The sequence below is a fragment of the Coregonus clupeaformis genome, chromosome 23, assembly GCF_020615455.1.
Source record: "Coregonus clupeaformis isolate EN_2021a chromosome 23, ASM2061545v1, whole genome shotgun sequence".
Taxonomy (NCBI): Eukaryota; Metazoa; Chordata; class Actinopteri; order Salmoniformes; family Salmonidae; genus Coregonus; species Coregonus clupeaformis.
The window spans coordinates 23,471,588-23,495,303 of NC_059214.1; the positions used below are offsets into that span (position 1 = coordinate 23,471,588).

At 42.0% G+C, this 23,716-nt stretch overlaps 1 protein-coding gene across 1 annotated transcript in view; it reads right to left on the reverse strand.

Moving 5' to 3' along the window:
- Nucleotides 1-22,506, reverse strand: part of LOC121536737 (glypican-6-like) — a 104,458-nt gene extending 81,952 nt beyond the window's left edge. Inside the window, exons 1-2 of the mRNA XM_041844226.2 lie at nt 22,072-22,506; nt 4,021-4,179 (exon numbers count right to left, since the gene is read on the reverse strand). Of these exons, the coding sequence (XP_041700160.1) occupies nt 4,021-4,179; nt 22,072-22,222 (310 nt within the window). The 5' untranslated portion in view covers nt 22,223-22,506. The remainder of the gene's footprint in view (nt 1-4,020; nt 4,180-22,071) is intronic.
- Between the last annotated feature and the right edge of the window lie 1,210 nt (nt 22,507-23,716).

Genomic DNA, 23,716 nt, shown 5'->3' on the forward strand with positions numbered 1-23,716 from the left:
ACATCGACATTTTGGATCCATGGCCAGGAAACTCCCCAGACCTTAATCCCATTGAGAACTTGTGGTCGATCCTCAAGAGGCGGGTGGACAAACAAAAACCCACAAATTCTGACAAACTCCAAGCATTGATTATGCAAGAATGGGCTGCCATCAGTCAGGATGTGGCCCAGAAATTAATTGACAGCATGCCAGGGCGGATTGCATAGGTCTTGAAAAAGAAGGGTCAACACTGCAAATATTGACTCTTTGCATAAACTTAATGTAATTGTCAATAAAAGCCTTTGACACTTATGGAATGCTTGTAATTATACTTCAGTATACCATAGTAACATCTGACAAAAATATCTCATAACACTGAAGCAGCGAACTCTGTGAAGACCAATACTTGTGTAATTCTCAAATGTTTTGACCTCGACTGTATTCTCTGTGTTGGCACACAACAGCTCTTTATATGATTGATTTTGAACCCCAGCTCGGAGATGTAGTTTCCAGAAGCCGTGTCTCGTACCGCTTGCTGCAGGGATGGCGAGCAAAGCAGGTAATCGTCTATGTAGGTGTGTTTCTCAGCTCAGGGGTGTGAGAGCTGCCTCTACACATTTGCTGAATATTCAGGGAGCTAGCGCTAGCCCGAATAGGACAGCAAGGTATTCATAGGCTGTGCCCTGACAATCAAGCCTTAGAAACCTCCTGTGTGCTGGCAGCTTATTTGAAAATAAGCATCCTGCAGGTCGACTGATGTGAACCAGTCACCTAGATTAATAGAGCGAGACAGCACATTAATTGTAAGCATACAGAAAGTGAACTTTCTCAGATAGCTGTAGAGGACCAGTAGGTCCAGAAATGGGCGCATCTTTCTTTTGGGAACCAGGAAGTACCGGGAGTAGAAGCCTAGATGGCTCTCTGCCGCTGGTATTACGCTGGCCGTCCCCTTTGCTTAATAGAGAGGAGATTTCCTGCTTTGGTATCTGTGTCGAGTCGCCAGTCGCTATTGATTCCAAAACTCAGTTGAGAAATGGTGGTCTTAGAGAAAACTGCAGTCTGTACCCCTTTGTAACTGTGGACAAGACCCAGGGCTGGACTGTGCGTGTGCGGCAGTTCCCTGCTCTTGCGGCGAGTAGCCCACAGGTTGGATGACTCTCGCTCACCAGTGGTCCCGGAGCACCCTCTGGTAGCATTAGAGCGAGTCACCCCTTCTTTGTATTCATTGAAAAGGGCAGTGTTAAAAACACTGAGATATTGGGACAGTGCTAGGTGGCGACTGACAGTTTGTCTTCCTGCCTCAGCTGCTTGAGAAAGAGCTGAGGGGAGAGCTGTGGCACGGAGGGCACTCAGGGGTAGAGTGTGCTTCCTCCGTCTTCCTTGAGAGCAAACTCATGAGAATGGGCCGCTGCACAAAGGAATGGGTTCTAGGAGCACAGATGTGCCTCTCCCCCATTGTGGTGTGTGCTCCACCCGAAAGGTGGCAGACTAGAACACAGGGTGAACTATTGGCTACCCCTCTCTGTTGGCTACTCTTCTTTCCTACAGGAAAATCAACTGGACGGGACCTTGATGCGGCTGAAGCGAAGGGCCGCTTCCCCACTGTCTGACTCCGTACTAAAACTTGGACTGTGGGTTTGCTGCCTGCTGTGTCTTTGGTCGCTCAGTAGCACTGGCGATAGCGAACTGCCCATCTCCCCGATGCAGAGCCTTGGCTTGTAGAGAGGGAGAGTGGACACCAGGTTGCCACGATATCTGGGTCTGCTGGGCAGGTGGTGGCAAGGGTAGCCATGTCACGGGAGCTGACCTGTTTTTTGAGTCTCTTGACCGGATAACCTAGCAGGTGGAGCCGGTAAAGTCTGTAAGTACAAAAATGAGTATTATGCAAACCATGCAAGACTCAAGAGAGCTAAGCTAGCGGTGAGCTAACTGAGGTAGGCTGCTGAATGTTTTGCCCAGCATAGGTTAGCAGCGGTACAGCCAGCCTTGCTGCGTTAGCTAGCCTGTTACAGGCCATCTCGTGGACCGGATCACAGCGTAGTGGGACCGGTTCAGTTAGTAAGCACAAAGCAAGTTAATGCTAGGCGAACTAGAAAACGGGAACTAAGCTAACAACAGCTATGTGGTGTTATTTAGAGCTAGCCATGATGGCTAGTGGCATAGCTTAAGTTAGCATGGCCTTGGTACTTGGTAAAAACCTTATAAAACTCGCAGGACTCGTTAGAGAGCTGCCTGAGCATGTTAGTTTCCCATGGAGTATGGGGGCTCATTATAAATCTGGGAGAAAAGTATTGGCAACCGGGTTATGCGTGAGCTAGTCTACGCTTAGCCGCAAGGCTCTTGTGTTAGTTATCTAGTGTTCACCCAGTGGGGTAATAGCCTAGCTATAGCTAGCACCTCTTTAGCCAAAGAGATCCGCACCAGTACCATTGCTTCTTCGGTCTAGAGAATCTCTTTTGACCGTTGCACGGTGAGGTGTATCTGATCACTTTAGCCAATGAAACGATTGAAAGTTAAATGTACTAAATGAGAGAACAAGCTGGCAATACCACCATAGGTGGGAGAGCCAGTAGCAGCCGGCATCCCAGCATCGTCGAGCCGCCAGCGCAAGAGCGAGGGTGTTTGTGTGCCTGCCTCAGGCGGGGTAGCAGTGGCTATAATTCGTTGATCCGGGGATTCAGGTTGGGCCGTGGTCAAGCCGCTGTTACCCTTCCTTTGCTCTTAATTCATGGAAAAAGGCCTGCTAGCCTGGTAGTGCCTGCTGCGAATTAGACTTGACAGGCGTGAGCTAGCTTATTAGGTGCTTTTCAGCTAATGGCTAGCTGGGGCGGGCATTGTGTATAAAATATATAGCCATGGTGGGCTAGTGTAGGAGTTAGCTAGGTTCTTACAGCAAGCAGTGTGCAGGTAGGGAAGTCGTTCTGAGCTAGCAAGCAATGCTTATGTGGATAGCTTCCTTTCCAACGAGCTAGCCAAGTGAGCTTGTGCCTTGCAGTGTGGGCTTACCAAGTCTCTGGGCTTACCAAGTAGGCTCTCGACCGATAAGCAGTGACTCTAGGACGGTCGGTAGTGGGTTGAGCTAAATGAGAGAGCGAGCTAGCAATTCTACCCTTTCAGGTAGAAAAGTTAGTCGGTAGGATAGCTAGCCTTGTGGCGAGCTAGCCAGGTAAGCTAAGCCTTGCAGCTAAGCTAGCCAAGTCTCAATAGCTAACCGTGTGATCTAGCTACAAAAGGAGATGAAGGAAGAAAAGCAGTGAAGCTAATTCTTACCTGAAACGAAAACGTTCCTTTCGGTAAAGTCACCCTACACAAAAAACGAGAGCTGAAAAACCCAATAATGTGTGATTGTGACACGCAATTCGGGGCGTTCCTGCATGTGGGCATTCCTGCAACTACATGAACGCCCTCCCTCGAGCATCCCATTGGTTCCTGCATGTATGCCTTCACTCCCGCCTGCCGAACACCTGCCCTCGCCGTCGTTAACAGAACTGTGGGAAAACTGTGCCAGACAGGCGGGGGCGAAGGACACTGTCTACCGGTGTCCTAGCTAACTAACTACCGTTGTTGCCTCCACCTGTTCTTCTTCTTCTGTGGGGTTTATCAGCAGTTGGCATCCAACGTTATGGAGCGCCCCCGCCTCCCACCAGTCCTAGCTTAAAAATTTACCAATAGAAGCAAAAAGAGTAATGCCCACATGCAGGAACGCCCCGAATTGTGGGCCACAATTACACCCTTCTCGAAAAACCTGTGCTCGGCGGCATAACCTTAATGGCACACCTGTGAACAGTTAAATAGGAAAACAGATCAAGTTGTGCTAAAGAAAGCTAGGCAAAACTCTTCTGTGACAAAGAGAGGTGAGAATGATCAGAGGGCGGGCGAGTGGCTCTTTAGTGTGAGGGGAGGGGCTCCCTCATTCGCCACTCGACCTGTCTGTCTGTCTCCGACAAACATGTATGATTGGTTCTTCAAGCTACGTAGAGATTCTGTTGAATCCCACTTGTGAGACATCGAAACAAATAATTGAAAGACAGCGTCTCTTACCATCAAACTTTTTATGTCTGGAGACGAAGGTGCTTCGTAGTTCATTACTTGTTTCATCAACCATGTTCTCTAACTCCAGCTTGCTTTGTTGGCCAAACTTGTCCTCCATTTCTGAGCTGCAACAGGTATTGCCCTGGGGACATACCCGGAGATGGTCACCTGCAAACAACAGAGATGGTATTCAGTCATACAGATTCATCATGACCCCCATGCAATGTTCCCTCAAATTATTTTAGGCACTGAGCAAATTTCATGTCTGCAAACTTGAATGTTATGAAAATTCTGTGCAACTTCCGGCGCGCGTTTACTTTGAACACTGTACCCGCTTTAAGTTACCGTTTTAAAAGTGGCCAAGTAGGCTACTGTGGCTATATGATCATAATGTAGGCCTACCAGAGTGGCCTACCATAAAAAACAATGGAGAAAAACTTCTCATAACATTTTAACATGGAAATAGCCTAAATCAAAATCTCTCACACAACCTAGGGGTTAGCTGCTTAAAATGATTGGATCAATTCTAGTAACAGCTTTTTAATACACTGTGGTCTCACTTTGAACCAATCTCTGCATGCAACCATTACTGAATTTAATTAAAGAGCCCATTGTTGTACAACTGACAGATATTTTCAGGTCTACCAGTAAGAGAATGACATTGGTTGTTGTTGTTTTTTTTGGCTCTAACAGATAGCTATGAAAGTGAATAATAATACAACCATCAGATATCTAGAAGTGTTGATTACTCTAGTGTGAGTTTTTGTTGCCTCTACATGTTACTGTATTTTCAATACCGACCATTAAAAAGGGGGTGAAGTCAGGCATGAAAACATGCTGCTGCATCCATCAATCCAAAGCATTAATACATGCAGTATTTGGATCAGATATCAGCGCTAGCTAGTGTCACAAAGTAAAGGCATTGAAAACATCACACCAATATGCCAGAAATAGCCTATAACAGTAATCATAAATCTGGTTGGATGAGACAGTGGTAAACACCATTTCCTCAAACACCCATACACACACAGACACACCCATACACACACAGACACACACAGATAGAAATGTGTGTCAAGAGTTGTTACCTCTCCCCATGCAATCATTCCGTTCTCCCAACTTTCCGCCAGCTCCCTATGTTGCTAGCACACAAACAAAATGAAATTAAAATTGCCAGCAGCCCACAGATTAAATTCATGCCAGGCTCCATTTACCACTTGAGGACAAAGACATGTGTTTCTCTGCTGTTTATGATCCCTCTCTCCTACTGGGAGAGCGTTCAAAAACATTAATGGTGTTTTTTGCCAAACATTTACAGTAAATGAAGGAATCATGAGACACAATATGGGTGTAGGATTTACATTTGTTGAACAATGAGTGATCAGTTCATATTATTTAGAAGTTGTCCTTGGATCATAATGTATTAATCAACACCTTGCATGTCTTTCTTGCTTCTGTTTTCTACCATACGATTTATGATATAGCCTACCATTCAGAAGGAAATCTCATTGCAATTGATAACATCCTTGAAACACTGATCTGAATTAAAAGTTAATGATCTACATCATCATTCCATTTTCCCAATGATGATGGGGCCATGGATGCTGATTCAGCTCTCTCTCCATTTCACAGTAGCCCAAATGCAATAACACTTTGAAGACCAATGATGTGGATAAATAATCTGATCACGATATGACTAACCAATGATTCTTGACATAAAAAAGTTGCTATGTTAAGTGTGTTGATGATGTAGGCTTCATGTTTTGTTAAAAACCTAAAAGCATGTTATGTTAAAAACCTAAAAGCAACCAACCATGTCCCTCAACCAGCCCTCTAAAAATGACCTCATTTCCGAAGTTTCCTCTCTCTCGCTCACTACCCAAATAGAATTGAGATGTAATTTACTCAGACACCTGCAGGCTAACCAAACTTTGAGAATTAGTTCAGCTTCATCTGGCAGAAGCTGAGCTGACCTCAGCCATTAAGAAGATAATTAACACCCTCCAGTGAGGGCAGGAGGTGGGGTGAGGGCAGGAGGTATGTGAGGGCAGGAGGTTGGAACCCACACACAGTTTGTACGCAGCTAACTCCTTTTTTTATCACAGCTTATGACTGTTTACTACACCTTAAACACAGGTTTGTTTACTTTGCAGGTCAAAAGACAACTCAAAAGCTTTAGGTAGGTCACTGCCTGTGTATAAAGGAAAAGTTTGAGAGCCAGTGGTTTAATGGACACTTTAATGGGCCAAAGGATAGAGGGAGTCAGGGAGATCCCACTGGCCACAGGTCTGAGTGCAGCTCTCCATCAGATGTGTCACCCACAAAGAGCTCCTCCGCACTGACACTTAGACCGTGCAGTGTTCCCGCAGTCTCATCAGAGTAAAACATTCCTTAAAATGAGTCTCTCATACATCAACATCCCATAAGGGGCTTTCAAGGAACCTCTTCACTCAACCAAGGTAGCCTGTATATCCTTTGTGTCCAAGGTTAAAACAGCACAGTGGACACACAGATATATTTTTGTTGGTACACAATGGAATACATTTTCCCCATTAGGCAGAGAAGAAAGAGAGTGGTTCACACAGCATACTCTTTGAATAGCTTTAGTGCTTTTTGAGGTCGGTTCGGTTTCGGTTCGATTATTTAAAAATGTATCACGGTTTAGATTTTTTTTTTTTTTACATTAAATGCACTATGCATTATGTGGGTTGAATGCTGTAACAACTCAGAATAAAACAATTAATAAAAGTCCCATAATGATAGTGACTGCCCATTACTGCTTATCACTTATTAACCATCATTTATTCACATTACTTTACTTTAATAAAATATTTGTTTTATTTGATGACTTTTAAAATTGTATTCCAAGTCATCATCTCATCTCTATAGAGCTGCTGCCTATGCTGTCTGACAAAAGCACTATTTTAGTAGTTCTTCAAAGTAAATAAGGCATACTTTTATGACTGCTGAATACCAACTATCAATCAGCAACTGCTTTCTATCCGTTCTCTATTTTCTCCGTCAATGAGGTCTCTGTGTGTGCTCCACACAGACTGGACAAGCTGGTGCGCAATGGATTATGGTCATTGTAGTTAATTACCAAGTTTTCTGCACTAAACTATGTAGAACAGGGATGGGCAACTGGTGGCCCGCGGTCCGCATGAATTCCCCCCAAAAATTGTTTTTATTAATTTATTATATTTTTTAGGAACTCAGTTCGGGGTCTCAACTTACTGTTGCGACTTAGAATAGTAGAATACACAAGGTGCAATTACAACATTTGGTTGCGCATCAGCAGTTTTTCTCTTGTTATGTAAGTCACTGATAGTCAGTCAATTAGCCCATGTCAGCAAAATGTTTTTAGAATGCTAAGTTAGTTTTGTGGCTAGCTATCTAAACTTGGCTAAATTATCTGCTGGGGGGGGGCCCCATTGATTTTGTTACCTGCAAGCAACTGCGGCCCATCATGACAAGTTCAGATTTTTTGTGGCCTCCACCCCCATCAAAGTTGCCCATCCCTGATGTAGAATATTGACCTGTTTGAAACTACCTCTCCCTACTACATCGCACAGTTCAGGCTTGATATGATTTTTCTACAGAAACTGAGTATCGAGCTCACAGAAATACCTTGGCTCTGGCCCTGAACAGAGTCATACAATAGTTTTGCCTAACGTGGTGCTGAGTGTACTGTCACCTGGATCTTGGCTGTAATGGCTGAGGGGGACATTATTTCCTGCTAATATCCTGGTATCAAAGTGGGCCTCTGGCGAGTCATCTAGTATTAAGAGGGCTGTGAGGGTGTCCCAACGCAACCTTGCGGCAGCACCAGCCCATCCCCAGCCTCATCCCTGTCCTCTCGGCTATCAGAGTTGTCAGGGTGCAGAACTAGGACTCTATTCCTTCTTGCCTCCCCCAGACACAGCACATTTTACACATGCATGCAAGCATATGCTACTCCTCACATTGTCATATAAGTGAATTATTATTATTTATAATTGTTTCTGTTATTGCAGTGATTCGCATACTGGTGAGAGTGAGACAGATTATGAACAATAGTGTTCACAGACTGGAATTGTGTGTGTGTGGGCAATAGGCTATACTTGCTACGTTTCTTCAAAGGCACAAACTAAAGATGTGAGGGGGCATACAGATATCTCATTGTAATACTGAAAATGTGCAAATGCGGTTGCGAGGTAATGAGGCTTATGAATGCATTCAGTGTTTTATCAACAGCTATATGATCAGCCTTCGTGAGTCGCAATTACTTCCTGTCACTCCAGTGTCTGTAATCAAGCAGAGTGTCAGTCAGATCACCTCTCCCATTATCTGTGCTGATGAAGCCTTTCCCTGGGCCTAATACAGGAAGACATTCATATTCCACACACTAAGGTGTGCTTGTCTTTACTTTGATTTGCATACTCAATGCCATGTAGAAAGGAAGCTTCTTACTGCCACTTAGATATTCATTTACTCATGGACTGATTCTAATTGTGCTATGATTTTAGCGTTCAGAGGCAAGTCTGTCATGTTCGAAGCATCTGACCTCCAATAGCTATTAGTCTTGCTAATCATCCTGTGATCTACATGAACACCCTTGTGTAAATGTTTTAAAACAATCAGTAAAAAAGGACAGAACATTTTACAGCTAAATCAAGTCATTGCAAGCCACTGTGTAATATAAAAACTGTTGTCACAATATTTCACATTCACAACCTACACTGACAGGGACCTATTTCAATTGACATACAAAACATTAGGACCACCACCACTGTAGAAAAAGTTACTCCACTTTTTCACCGAACTGGGATTAACCAGCTTTGTGAATTAAAGGTTTTCAAATTACATTTCCATGCCAGAAAAGGTAGGCCAACTCTCAGAAGTATTCATCAGTGTACCTGGCCAAATAGACCCAAAGCATATGTGCACTGCCATCTGGTATACCTCCCATGGCTCCTGCTGCCATACGTTTACAGGCCTGATACTTAGAGCAAATGCTCCATCTTAAAGAACTAAAATAACATAGACATCAGTGAATATTAGTCATTTCGGGAAGGGTCAAGAGGTCCTCATGATGGCAAAATGTCCAGCTGCTTTATAAGTGAATCAATTTCACAGAACTACTGCATAAGGTTAGGCAATAGCCATGCATAGGAAAAGTTAAAAATTAAAAAATTCCTAAAGAGCTTTGGCCCTGGACATTGATTTAATCTGCCCACTCATTCCACCCCCTGATTAAGATTCATACCATGGCTAAAGAGTTATGACTGAGTTGTAGCCAGCATTGATCCAGGTCAGAGGAAAGCTCTGCTCTGTCTTTGGGACACCCCTGAGGTAGTTATCTACTGTGCTTTAAGGGTAGATTACATTTTCGATTACATTAAGTTACATTTAAGAGGTTAAGGGAGGCCTGAGTAACTCATGCATGTTTGTGCAAATGCCAAGTCAGAAAAACAGTTACTGTGGCACTATATTTATGAGTCACAGAGACAGTGTTATTATGGTAAAAACAGAAAGAACGAGAGAGGAGTTTTACCCACCCCTCCCGTCAATGTCAGTGCACCTTTACCTCCTCATTTTAATATTCACACTTTACAACTTAAAATGTGTCCACACGAATACTATTGAGATGAGATATCACACTGTTTTAAATAAAGTGATTGAGGTTACGAAGGAAGTTGATCGTACCTTTTTGAGCGTTAGCTCAATTCAATAGGCAAGGAGAGTTAAAAATATCAACATTGATCTGAAAATTGCCATCTGTGTTTTCCTTACTACCTGAGGCCTCATCCTTTTAACAATATCCTAACAGGTGTTATTTGGAATAGCAGATTCTAGCTAGGACTTACATCAATCAATATGAAATGACACTGTATTCCCCTAGCATACTACACCATGCCAGGACTCCAAATGAGAGGGATGTCCCATGTATTTAAATAATGTTATATGCTGATATATGTCCTTGTATGAATTAGCAAATGTTCAAAAAAGCAGCACAGTAGGCCTACAGATGATTGTGTCACATTGTACCTTCAACATAATGACATGGTGGTCTACATCCTCATAAGAGTCAAATGTAATGGAGATGTTAGAATGTCAAATGTTAATATCTAAACCAATGTCACATTTATGAAATGTCATTGTCATTGTATTTCAAATTGTGCCAAAAACTCGCAACTCGTACGGATGTGTGGCAAGAATAATTGATTCGTGAGCTAATTCATTCTTATCAAAATAGGATGTTTCATTGCAAGAAAATAAAAAATATTATTTTACACAACCAAAAAAACCAAAAAAATAGTATCAGGCTACTCCCTCTGCTACTGAAAGAAAATGCTGTTTCAAAAACTGTGCCATATTCTCAGGGGAGAAGTTGAAAAAGCCTTGTGGGTAAACAGGCTCTAGTCAATATAATGCATTTTCAGGATCTGTTGATCCTGCCATACACAGAAAATAGCCATTCAGTGACATTTGAAATCTGGAACATTCCATTTTCTAATGCCCTCATGCTGCAGTGGAGGTGACTTGTACATCATATCAGATCACTCTACTGTGGACTCCCTTAAAATTCAAGGCTAAAGGTTCAAAGTCAGAAAATTGCTTTCCAAAAGTATTGTGGAAGTCACTTCAAAGCAATTAAATGTCACAGCAGTTGGATTTAGAGCCAATACCGGCAACGTGACTGGGATAGCACCTATTTGGATGAGAATGTCTATGATGATACCTTTGATACCAGAATACTGTAGGTACCTTCAACGATGATGATGCACATGACAAGAGGGCATATATTGGAAACGCTAAACCTATAGACGTAAAGATCCTGTAAAGAATACCCAAAGACCATGTACACTACAGTGTGGAATGAAAAGCAACACATAATCAGCATACGTACGACCATGTCTGGCTTTGATATTTATTGGGAACTATGTAATAAAATGAGTGTCGGAGGAATGGGAAGACTGCTGAGGACATTTGATATACATGGGCAGCGGGCCTAGAAGCCCCAGAGAACGACGAGCTGCTAGCGAGTGACTCTCTTCTGCGTCAACCTGCTAACTGGAGCATGGCAAAGGACTTACAGGTAGCAGCTGGTGGCTGAGACTAGATACTAGGAAGGCCCTAAGGCCTGTACTGATCATTACCTTTCACTCCTCATTTACAGCTTACTACCAAGGCACTGGGCTTCATTAGTGCCTGGTGCCTTGTTACACTTCTGGTATACCTCCACTCTCCACTCAGTGGCCAAGTGGCCTGAGAGGGGAGAGGACACACTTCTAGCGCTCAATACCTCCCTCATGGCCCCTTACGCAACATGCAACCTCATTGGCCCCGTCCCAGGAGCAGAGAAAAGGCAAGGCACTCCTACAGGTGCACATGTCTAGTCTGATGTTGTCAACAGGACTGACGTGACAGACATGGGGCTAAAGATAGATCTAACGGCAGTGACGAGGTATTCAAGGGGGCTTTGTTTTCTGATGGCTCACTGTTGTGACAGACTGAGGGGAAATAGGGAGATATAAAGTATGACTGAACCTTGTTGCAGCAGACACGGGCCAGGTATTTTTTTATCAATACAAGAAGATCCACTGATCTCCAAGGGGAGTATGTAAATGATCAGTGCTTCCAGACTTGCTTGAAAAGTTTTTAAAAGAGTTTACTAAAAGTTACACATATACACTGCTGTGGGCAAAGGTGATTATCCATGACTTTCAATATCCTAAAATACTGCTCTTTCACATAGGTTTCACATCACTACAATCAAATCATCTTCTACAAAACATCCCTAACCCAAACAAGATATTAATGTCAGGTTATATTAACATGACCAATCAATGAAATAACTTATCCAGTTATATTTTAATTGGATATTCTGACAGTGAAAGTATATTCTTTCACAAAACACAAAGTAATGATGACTTGCGTTTTAAAACATTTATTGTTTACAGTCTCATGAGAATCATTGGTATTTCTTGTAAATATGTATACTCTATATACTTAATTCAACAGTGATGAGATTGTCAGACGTATTATTTATTAATAATTTCTCATTATTAGTGCCAAGGAGGATGCCCTGCCTATGTGACAATGTGTGCCATCTTCTCTGAGATTACATGAGAGAGCTGACAAGCCTAATTTAAATAATAATGAAAATAATTAAATAAACCCTCACACAATTCTACACTATCTGTCAAGATATTCAAGTTCAAACAGGGACAATGAAAAAAATAAAAAATCAAATCAAATCATGGAGAGACTTTTACCTTGACAAGTTTTTAACTATTATCCATCACCATTGAATATCAAGGCAATTATAGTCTTTATTGCTTTACAAGACTCATTTAAAATCAAGAAGTGTGCAGAGAGGCTTATACATAAAGAAAAAAAGATGTGCTTGCATATGAAAAATGGCAACACTCAAAACTAGAGCCCACTTAGTGCTAAAATCAATCACAAGGGTGTAATGGTATAGGAATTAGCATTTCATCTTCCAAGCTCTCGCCTCGAAATCCATCTCCCTTCTATGGCTTGAATTATAATGACACTATACTGTATCTAGAGAGATGGTAGAACTGAAAACATTGTGATAAAAAGCACTTGTCAAGTCAAATATAATTCTGCTTACATGGAAACTACGCATTACATGTTCCCAGCAATTAGTTTGACGGCACGTGTGATGAAATGTGCAAATTGTACTGGTGGGAATATAATCAAAACAGTGGCCCAAGTGTGAACACACAGGGAGTTATATCAACAAGGAACAAAGAATGAACTAGGATCATTGGAATAGCCTAGATTAATTATCCACAGCAAGAGAAATGCTCAATTACACATTTCTATCCAATATAAAATAACTAAACACAAAAGGGGACAAAAAACAGTATCCTCTTGTCAATTTAATTTCTTGACAAAAGATATTGGCAGCACCAGTGTCTATACTCTGCAGGAGCTTGTTGATATGCTTTGAGCGACTGCGCGGTTATTCTGTTATTCTCCCTGAGAGGCTGAAATACTAGCAGGCAAACCAGAGTCATTCCTCCTGCTCCAAGAGGGAGCGCCTGTTGAGAAACCCCATCATGCAGCCCATTTTAGTATTCATGAGCATGATTAATCGCATGGAGCTGGAAGAGGCATTTGAGAAATCCACTTTGGCATAGAAAAAAATTGATGAGTGTTTGGGTCCCTGGCTTTCCTGATGATACCTCCTGTGTGTGTGTCACGGTAGGAAACATTCCGATTAAATCAACAGACTATAGCCCCCACCACAACTACCGCCACAACTGCTATTATTTACACCAATTTCAATCACTGCCAATCCCAACAGTTCAATTAGGAACAATTCCATCACCATCCTTTTTATCAGTTGGACATTAAAATACAGAGGCATACCACCACCACACCACCACATGTGATCCTTGCTAGGATTTCCCTCACAGATCCCTCTCCTCATCTGTGTGTGTGTCAGTGGGGAGGTCATCATAATCTGATAATGCATCATAGTAATACGGACGTATGCCACAGAGGCCAACAGATTCACTTGGCCGTTCTCTCTGCTGGCGCTCCCATTTTGCCCTTTTCAATCTATTCCACAACTTGTGTCAGGATGAGGACCTGTGCACATTACACGACTCAGCAGAGATCATTTGACTGCTTGTATACGCAGCCATGGACCACATCAAATATCAGCACTGTTATTTCGGTCCCATTCCACTGCTGGGAACAGGGAGGCTGAGCTGGACATGAAATGATAGGGTCGAGCTAGGACAGCTTGAGAAGCTCCACAGACACAGCTCAGGGGGGTGTGTATGTCTGTGTTCCTAATAACACACATCTACCAGGAAGGGTCTAGCAGTCTGTCTGACTCATCTTCCAAGTCACCCCGTCGTCGCGTCTCGTCTTGCGTATTGGGTAATTCATTGGGTCAGTGAATGGAACCTGAGATAGATCTGTCACAAGCCTGCATGCAGGGCTAGTCTTTCACCAGGGCACTGATGGGATTGGATGAGGGAGCCCGGTATGTAAGGAACACACTGACAGTTTATTTAAATACAGGGGCAAGAACTTGTAGAGGAGATGGAGGAGCAGCGGACAATTTTTGCTACGCTGACATTTCACTGATTTAGGGCGTAAGGCAGCGGTGTCAAACTCATTTTGCCCCGGGGGCCGCATTTGGTCTTCAATGAGGTCCGGAGGGCCGCACTGAACATTGGTTATATTTCATCGCCTTCAAAATTTGCTACAAATAGTCCTCTATCTGTCGTTTTTAAAAATGTTGATGCTCCTTGACTGTCTAGCTTTCATTTCGGTGATTATTAGCGAGCTGGACAGTCAAGAAACTGTATGAATATAGGTCCATTATCATTTCTACACAGTTTCGTATATATTGAGTTCGACTAGCCCGTGGGCCATATGTTTGACACCCCTGGTGTAAAGCAATGCACTGTGCAGCCAGTCCACTTTTCCAGTCACTCTTAGTTTTTAAGCCTTCACCACTGTACTTGCTGACAACTTCGACCAGGGCCTCATCAGAATGTATAGGCCAGGTCCCGGATTATTACTGTACCAACTGGGCCTGCAGGCACTGACTCATAGCAGCACTTCTGTCAATAATGCTGACACCACTGCTGACATTCCGCCTGACCTGGCTGATTCTGACCACACACACTGCTCCAACTAAGCCATTCAATATAAACCACTGGTCTGAAACGATAGGAGTGGTGTAGCGTGCATATAACACTAGGATGGACTCTCTTGAAAGTAGCTTTGAGAAAGCCTAATCACCTTCAATAAGCCTAAATTATGATTGACAACTTGCTTACATTGGCATTGCTAATGCTAATTACCTGTAAATGAAGTTTTTCACAAGAAGTTGTGCAGTGACAGCAGTTGGTTCCTCTGATACTGTTTTAATGCATCACTATATGAAGGCATTACAATCCAATTAAGCTATATTTAAACCCCTAATGAATTCTAACTAGGTGTGAGATACATAGAAAAGGGTTGAGATGGTGCCATGGGCATCTTTCATTCACTCCAAATACTGAGGAAAATATTCAGCCACTAAAATCTGAGCTTAATTAGCCTATTGAGTACAAAAATAACACGTTTGCATATCAGACACTACTGAAAAAGAGTAGAACCATTGACAATCTGAAGCCAAAGGGCCAAAGGGATTCCATAAGGATTTGAGGGGAATTACAGTGCCTTACATCTAATTTGATGATGTCCAACATCTTTAGTCTCTGAGGCATCAGACATCAAAGCCATGCTGGCACACCCATCTCTTTTTGACCACAATTAGAGGTTGATGGCCCTCCTCTTGGGGAAATGGCCAAAAGCAACAGACCTCAACTCAACTGATTATTCAGTGAAGATGCTTGAATAGGATTTAATCATAACACATTGTGATTCAAGGCAAACAAAAAGTAAACAACACATAGAGCTACCTGCCCTATATTGCAGTTAGAATTCACATTAAATATTTTAAGGACTGGCTTCGCGCCAATGAAAATGTCAACCTCGACAGATTATGCAGCAGATAGACTTGTTTTTTTCCACCTCAATTGTACATTGAAACAAAATTGAACTACATTGAGCTATTTGAACATGCATTACTCAGATCAGCATTTTATATTGACTGGCATGCAGGTTGTATACTACTGAAACTTGACAAGAATCTTAGATGAGACACCATTTCTGAGTTGATTGCACACAGAGTGGCAGTGACACGGGGATGTTAACATCGCTAGTATGAATAAACAAAGGATATGCACACAATTGTGTCAGCTAAACACACATAAATTGTTTCAGCCATCCGCTGCTGAGGTGTTGACATTGCATAAATCATATAGTCAGTCATTGCCATTCCTGAAGACAAATGGGGTCAACACCCATGTGGATGTGATCAAAGCACTGCCATACAGCTGCATCCCTCAGAGATGAGAGACACTGAGGTTTTCATTCATTGGAGATTAGATGTCAACGACAGGAGCGTGCCTACATCTGGGGGATTTAATCAGTTAGTTATTCAAGCCCGTCTATGAACAGGTGTGCTTGTTATCAAACGTGCAGCCTTTTTACCTGTGCCAGATTTCTGTCTGTAACTACAGAATTATAGGATCTAAGCCATCATGACATTAATGGTCTGGGCAGACAAAGTGCATATTCATATTGGGAGGCAACGAGGGAACAACTAACATCATAAAAATAACCTTTTGATCCACTTCATGCATGCAATCCATCATCATTAATCAACCTAACAATACCTACACAAAATCATTTTAATATTCCTCCTGACAACTCTCTTGCGCTAATGTACCCTTGTGAATGCTTGAGCAGAACAGTGAAGCAATCATGTAGTTTCTGACTGAGCCAGTTAGCCACAGCTTGACTTGGGTGGGTCAGAGAAATCCAAGCCTCCATGGCCTGAAGTAGGGAAAGTCCATATAAATATTTCTAGGACTAGCTGGTTATCATAATGTATTTACATACATATTACAAGAACAATAATAACAGCATCATGCCAGCATTAACCTGTGGTTGACACATATGTGAAGTGGAATGGATACTGGATGGAAATTGAATTGCACTGATGTTTGCAATGACTTGAGGGAGAATTACATGACAGTGTCAATGTCACTTTATCAACAGAACAGAAATCTATCCAGTGAATGCATGGCTGATGATGCATTCTTTCAACAGAGGCACATAGCAGACACAGAGACCTCTACTGGACACACCAGCAAATCTAATACCACCAGGATTATTCTGCTGCTGTCATTTACATATTATACAGCAGGTTAGAGAAATAAAGAAATCACTTTATTCAGTCAAATATTTAAATAACATTATGTCAAGGGCTACTTATATTCTAGTTTAGTGTAGTGGATATATTTAGGATTAACTTTTAACCAATGAATGAAAGCATAGAGAATTGGAATGTTATACACTTGGCTATTGTGATATATCTGCATAATTAGGCTACTTTGATTAGGAATTAATCAAGAGTTTAAGTTGCTAAAGAATTTGATTTCTGAGGGATCATATTGTTGGATGATCATAAAAAATAATTTACGGCCATCCTGTTGAAGTAACCTAGATAAGGACAGTGTTAAAACAGTGTGTGTTAAGTTATAATAGGCTAATTATTATTATTTTGAAAATATAATAACGTATTTTTTAATTATTAGGCTACATTTATATCATAATACATGTCCTTCATAAAGAAAAATCAACTACAACTTTATGGATGACAGGTGAGTATAGCCTTCATCTGAGTCTGCCTTCCACGCAGAACAGCTACAGTACTTTCATAAAGGCTACTTTCACATTTATATCTGTGCATTATCATAATGAACAATTATATCCCTAAATAAAATCAACGTGCTTTGTAGCGTAAAGGCAACGGTTTTCCAAATGTCCTTTCACCTACAGTAGACCAGTGTAAATTACTCCCATTACAATTCGAATAATACAGTATTTGATTTTCGCTCATAAAGCAAATTCTTATCCATATGATATGATTTTACCCACTTTACACCTATGTACTGTGTTGAATAGCCTACATAGCCTAGCCTACGTATTGATAGGTAGCACTCCAAATCCAGTGGCGGCTGGCCGATAGAGGGCGCTAGGGCGCCGCCCCCTTAAATAAAATTATTTTTTTTTTTTAATAAAAAAATAAAAATAATAATAATAATAATAAAAACATCAGTATGTCAATATTTGTGTGTTTGAAATATGGAATGCACACAGTAATATGTGTAAGATATGATAGAAAATAATATTCGCAACCTTTCCTCTGCCTGTCAAACGCCTCGTCAGCTCTGGGCGATACAGAAAGTGCCCCGAGGAGGCGGGTCTACGTAGCAGTTAAGCCAATTGCTAATTTAAGATATGAATGTATGACATAAAATGTAGCTAATCAGCGATTTTAATTCGAATCCAAGGAGGGCGATTATTTTATCGCCCCAAGCTCGCCCCTGATAAAATAAGGACCGGGCTCCAGTGGCGCCATTTTTACTAGACGACAATGGCGAACGCAAACGATTACTCCTCCAAGACCCAACCCTAACTCGGTGAAATCTCTCCTCCAAGATCCGTTTGAGAGGAGAACTTTGTCAGAGAAAGTTCGGGTGAAAGAGCTGGGCCCAGATCAACCTGACCTCTCAATCAGACAGCAGGCTAGCGAGAAAGGGAAGCAGTATATGCGCGGCTTCTCCCGTAGCTGGTACACCAGGAAGGCTTGGCTAGCTGGGTGCACTGATGCTAATGCTTTATTTTGCTTTCCGTGCTTGCTTTTTAAAACGACGGGGTCAGATTCAGCATGGACAGGTACCGGAGTGAGGGATATGAAGCACCTGTCAGAGAAGGTAAAGAAACATGAGAACACCAGGGCACACATGGACAACTCTGTAAAGCTAGCTGTATTAGGAAGGGGTGAACATTGCTACGCAGCTGGATGACGGCCACAGGATTGCGGTGAGGAAACACAATGAGGAGGTGGATAAAAACAGGCACATTCTATCCAAAATTATCGATTGTGTGAAGTTCTGTGGGGCTTTTGAGTTGGCCTTGCGTGGGCACGAGGAGACTGACTCCTCGGACAACCCCGGCATTTTCCGGGGCTTAGTGGATTTTGTTGCCTCCCTCGACAGTGTGCTGGAGGAGCACCTGAAGACAGCTACCGTTACACAACACTGTGTACGAGTACAGGGATGACCTCCTAACGTGTTTCCAGACCATCAGAGACTCTGGGAACTTTGATGCCCCGACTGTCAGAGAGGCGGGGGGGCTTTGTGAGGATGCTCGAAGACGAGGCTTTCTGTTTTTTCCTGGCACTGTTCCACAAGATCATGCCAAATGTGGACATGCTTTTCAGCCAGCTGCAGAAGAGGAACATCGACCCTGTCTTCATTAAAGCACTTGTCCAGAGGTTCACAGAAAGCATGCTAACAATCAGGTAAATAACTATATATACTATTGGCTGATAAAGATGCTGTTAGAAAGATGAATAGTTCACTTACAACAGTTTAAAAGCCTAAATGTGTCTGGTCATCAAAGTGAGTGATTATCATAGAGCCGTCACAATTATATTTGTTTTAGTATTTTAAAAGGAAAGAGAAGACATTTACATTACATTTTAGTCATTTAGCAGACGCTCTTATCCAGAGCGACTTACAGTTAAGAGTGCATACATTTTTTCATACTGGCCCCCGTGGGAAACGAACCCACAACCCTGGCGTTGCAAGCGCCATGCTCTACCAACTGAGCTACACGGGACCACATTAGTTTTGGCAAGATCTGAAAAAAGAAGTTGGTGGAGTGCAACCCTCAAACATTGAAGAATTACAGCAGTTTGCTGCTGAAGAATGGGCCAAATTGCCAGCAGAAAAGGTGCAGCAAGCTCATTGATGTCTACAATAAGCATATGTTGGCAGCTATCTTGGCCAAAAGCTGTGCAACCAAGTACTAGCTCCAGGGTGCCAATAATTTAGTCCATGACATTTGTCTATATTTTCTAAATTACAATTGTAAACTTAAGTTTACAGAAATATAATTAAAGGTGTGGAGACCCATTTTTTCCTCTCAAATTTCAACTGATTTTAGAAGAAATAGGGAATTATTTAAGAAAAGCCCAAGGGTGCCAATATATTTGGACACAACTGTATGCCTTCAGTCTAATTGGAATGTATGGCAGTAGAGTTGTTTGTATTTCTCCCTAACCAAAATGGCTGCCATTAGGATACCATTCAGGATTTTTTTCACCTGTGTTACCACGACAATCACGCCAAATGAGCATTGCATTTGTGTGCTCCTTCAGTGTGAATGCGCAAATTTGATATGGGTCACATGTAAAACTGATACATAATTGATACAGATTTACGGTATGTTGCCTATATATTACTATATACCGGTATTGATGCACAGACCAGTTTGGGTTTTTACTTTACCTTCTATAACGGTATTTCAATGTTTGGTTTGTTAAATGTGGTAATGCCACTCCGCCATGTGTAACGTCCGTTTTCTAGTTTACTCCGCAATTTGGGTCGTCTCTCTCCCTCTCTCACCAAGTACCACCCCGTCACTCAAGGAGCGCAGTTGTTGTTACTCGACCACGAGAACAAGTGTTTGTCCAAAAGACACAATCAGACGTTGATAATAATGCAGGAAAGTACTACACAGTTTGTAATAATTATTCAGGTGTCCACCAGGTCAATTTCTAGAAGAGGCCTAGTTGTTATTGAAGATTAACTTTATTGCTAAGTGCACAGCAGAACAAAATTATGTTGCATCCCTCTCACAAATGTAATAGAAAAAGGCTTTAAAACGTAATAACATCAGTTAATTATGTACATCACAGGTTAAAAGCAGTTACTAGACATAGTTTGTGTGTATATACACACTATCTGTCTGTCTGTCTGTCTGTCTATATATATATATATATATATATATATATATATATATATATATATATATATATATATATATATATATATATATATATATATAAAAGTCACTGGTTGTGTGTTGAGGGGGAATTACAGTGAGCTAAGAAGTCTGATTGCAAGTTATCAAATTAAACTTTATTTTTTGGACCCAGGGCCTCAATTCCCTCTTTGTGTGGGGACAGCGCATCTGACGAGCAGCAACAGCCCATCAAGCGACGGAGGATGCTGGGACCAGGAGAACAACAGAGGTTGGCTATAGAGGTAAGTTGTGATGTAATTGTCAGTGTTTCCCCATAGAACTTTTTTTCAGGCCTGGTAGTATGTAGCCAAAACCCTGAACAATCAGCACCTTGGTAATCATATACTTGAGTTGGACATAGGCATGTGTCAGTCAGGATCACTTGCATCAAAATAGCTTAATTGCAAATTAAAGCTGATGATGTATCTTTTACAGGTATGTGATACCATCCTGAGTCATGCCAAAGAGAGGTTCTCCTTCACCCAGCACCTCATCAGCGCAACACTATTGCACGGAGAGTTGTTCCCACAACACAGTGTGAAGTTCCCCGATACAGCGCTTGAAACAACCGTGGAGGCGTACCCCATGTTGAACAAGGCCAAGCTCAAAACCGAACTGTCCCTCATCTATGAGAACAGTGAGTTCAAGGCTTGTAGTGGTGCAGTGCCCCTGTACCAGTTCTTCATGGAGAACAACCTTCAGAGCACTTTCACAGAGACTGCCAGCCTCCTCAAGATCCTCATCACCACACCCATGACAACTGCTGAGTCAGAAAGGTGCTTCTCTACACTGAAAAGGATCAAGACCTTCCTGAGAAACAGCATGACACAGGATCGCCTGAACGCTCTGGCCATGCTCTCCATGGAGAAGAAACTTGTCAGGGACATTCCTGACTTTAATCAAAGGGTCATTGAGAGGTTTGCCACTCAGAAGGACAGACGGGCAAAATTCCTGTACAAATAAGATGACAGACACACACACACAGAGCAGCTCTGGCCGCATGTTTCTTTGTATATAGTTGACCTTAGCATAAAAAATCCAGTTATATATGGTACTCTAGAAAGTCTTAATAGTGTCTTTGCTAATATTACTGTATATATGTTGTTTTGTATCAATTAATTGTTGCAGTTCTGGAGCACATTAACAATTAGTCACATTTAGTATGATCATAAAATACTGTATGCTATTCTTCCAGTCAAAGGTTTGAGTTCATCCACTTGATATCCATTTCTATATTATACATCCTTTTATACAGTGTAAGATTTCCTATAAACTTTATAATAATTTCATGTTATTGTCCACTTTCCACTCTGTTCTGACAGCATGCCTGTTGCGTTGCCTGTTTACTACCAATGGTAAAAAGTTCACTTTAAATGCAAATGAAAGGCTTGGGTTTGTGTAATATGTTTTTGTGTAAGAATGCCTCAACTTTTTAATATTGGCATTAAATAATTACTGAATGTTTCACTGAGCACTGCTGTCCTGCAGTTTGTGTTAAAATATATCGCGATGGTTACAGGAAAAAAAAAAGTATGGCACAGCCCCACCGAGAATATTTTTCACCAGCCGCCACTGCTCAAATCATTCCGTTCTTACCTGACATTTGTTGGAGAGGAACATTTTCAAAGCTGAAGCCTTTTGCAATAGAAGCTTCTCTAACCCCACTGCAGTTACGTGCTTTAAAATCTGATCCAGCTGCAACAGACAGCAATGAGAAAGTCCAAAGGACGGTCTGTATTCTCAGCATCGTGCACTTCTGTGATTAATCCTTATTTGATCCTTTTGCAGATTCCAGTTTAGAGAGGAACTCCACTGCAGTGCATCCGCAGGTAGCCTCTAACAACTTAACGTTTAGTGGTTGACACTTTTCTACAACTGTGCATCAGCACTTCTTTCTCAATCAAAATCTGTTTATTTTGCCAGCAACGGTGGTTGAACGTCCCGCGTTGCCGCAAAAAGCAGAATGTTTGCAGTGAGTCCAGGTAAAGCCACAAAGCCACATGGATCCAACAGAGAGCGGGCTTTCAACGTGTTCACTCAACTTCACTCAGAAAGCGACGTCTGGGAGGATACATTACTGTAGAAAGTCGAAATGCTGAGGACTGGAGAGGAGACCGCTATGTGCTCAGACGCATTGAGCCAGAGCAGGCGTGAAAACACGGAGTGGAGTATCTCTTCAGAGAAGGTTTTTAGTCAAACCTGATATTGATTATCAGAAAGAACATCTCTGGAAAAACTAACCTCTTTACAGCTGTGGTGTGACTGAGTCCAAGGAGATTAAGTATCCCTATGTGGAACTGGTATATTGGGCTGTATTGGGCTGTGTTGTGTGGAGACCATTATTGAACCTTTCAGTACTTTATTGATTTTCGAGCAGTTTAGTCCAGGGTAGATCAACAGTGGATTATCATCATGGCTGCAATAACACAGTTATACAAGGCACGGTGAATGTTACTCTTCCACCTCTGTTAAGCCTTGTTCACATTGGCAGTTTGAAGCGACTCATTTTTTTGGATCCAAAAAGCACATGGAATCAGATATTTCAAGCCACATTTCAAACCAGACTGTTATTTGGCATATCTTGTTGCTTGCTAGCTACTCTGTTGACAGTTTTGACAATAACATTTGGTAGCTCATTTGTTTGTTAATTGGGGGCGGCAGGTAGCTTAGTGGTTAAGAGCATTGTGCCAGTAACCGAAAGGTCGCTGGATCTAATCCCCGAGCCGACTAGGTGAAAAAATCTGTCGATGTGCCCTTGAGCAAGGCACTTAACCCTAATTGCTCCTGTAAATCGCTCTGGATAAGAGCGTCTGCTAAATGACTAAAATGTAATTGTTTACAAACAAATTAGTGAATGTGCTAGAAAGCTGCTTTGGCTAGCCAATAAGGAGACGTTTTGAATGTTGGATCATCTTACTAATGTGCTAGAAAGCTGCTTTGGCTAGCCAATAAGGAGACGTTTTGAATGTTGGATCATCTTATCTTTTGAGGCTTTAAAAGTGTTCTTACACTATAATTTTGAATATTCAAAGCAACTGGGAAACGTCCATGGCAGGCATTGTTGTCACCTTAGCTTGCTACATAACTTCTGAGTGATATGAAGCATGAGCACCACCACCAATCAGCCAACACCACTGCGCACACACCGGCCATTACTATGACAACTAGCGTAGCCATGTCAGCAAATGACTGCTATCTGAACACACACAAATCCGATTTGGTCACATGCAGGGGTTGGAAA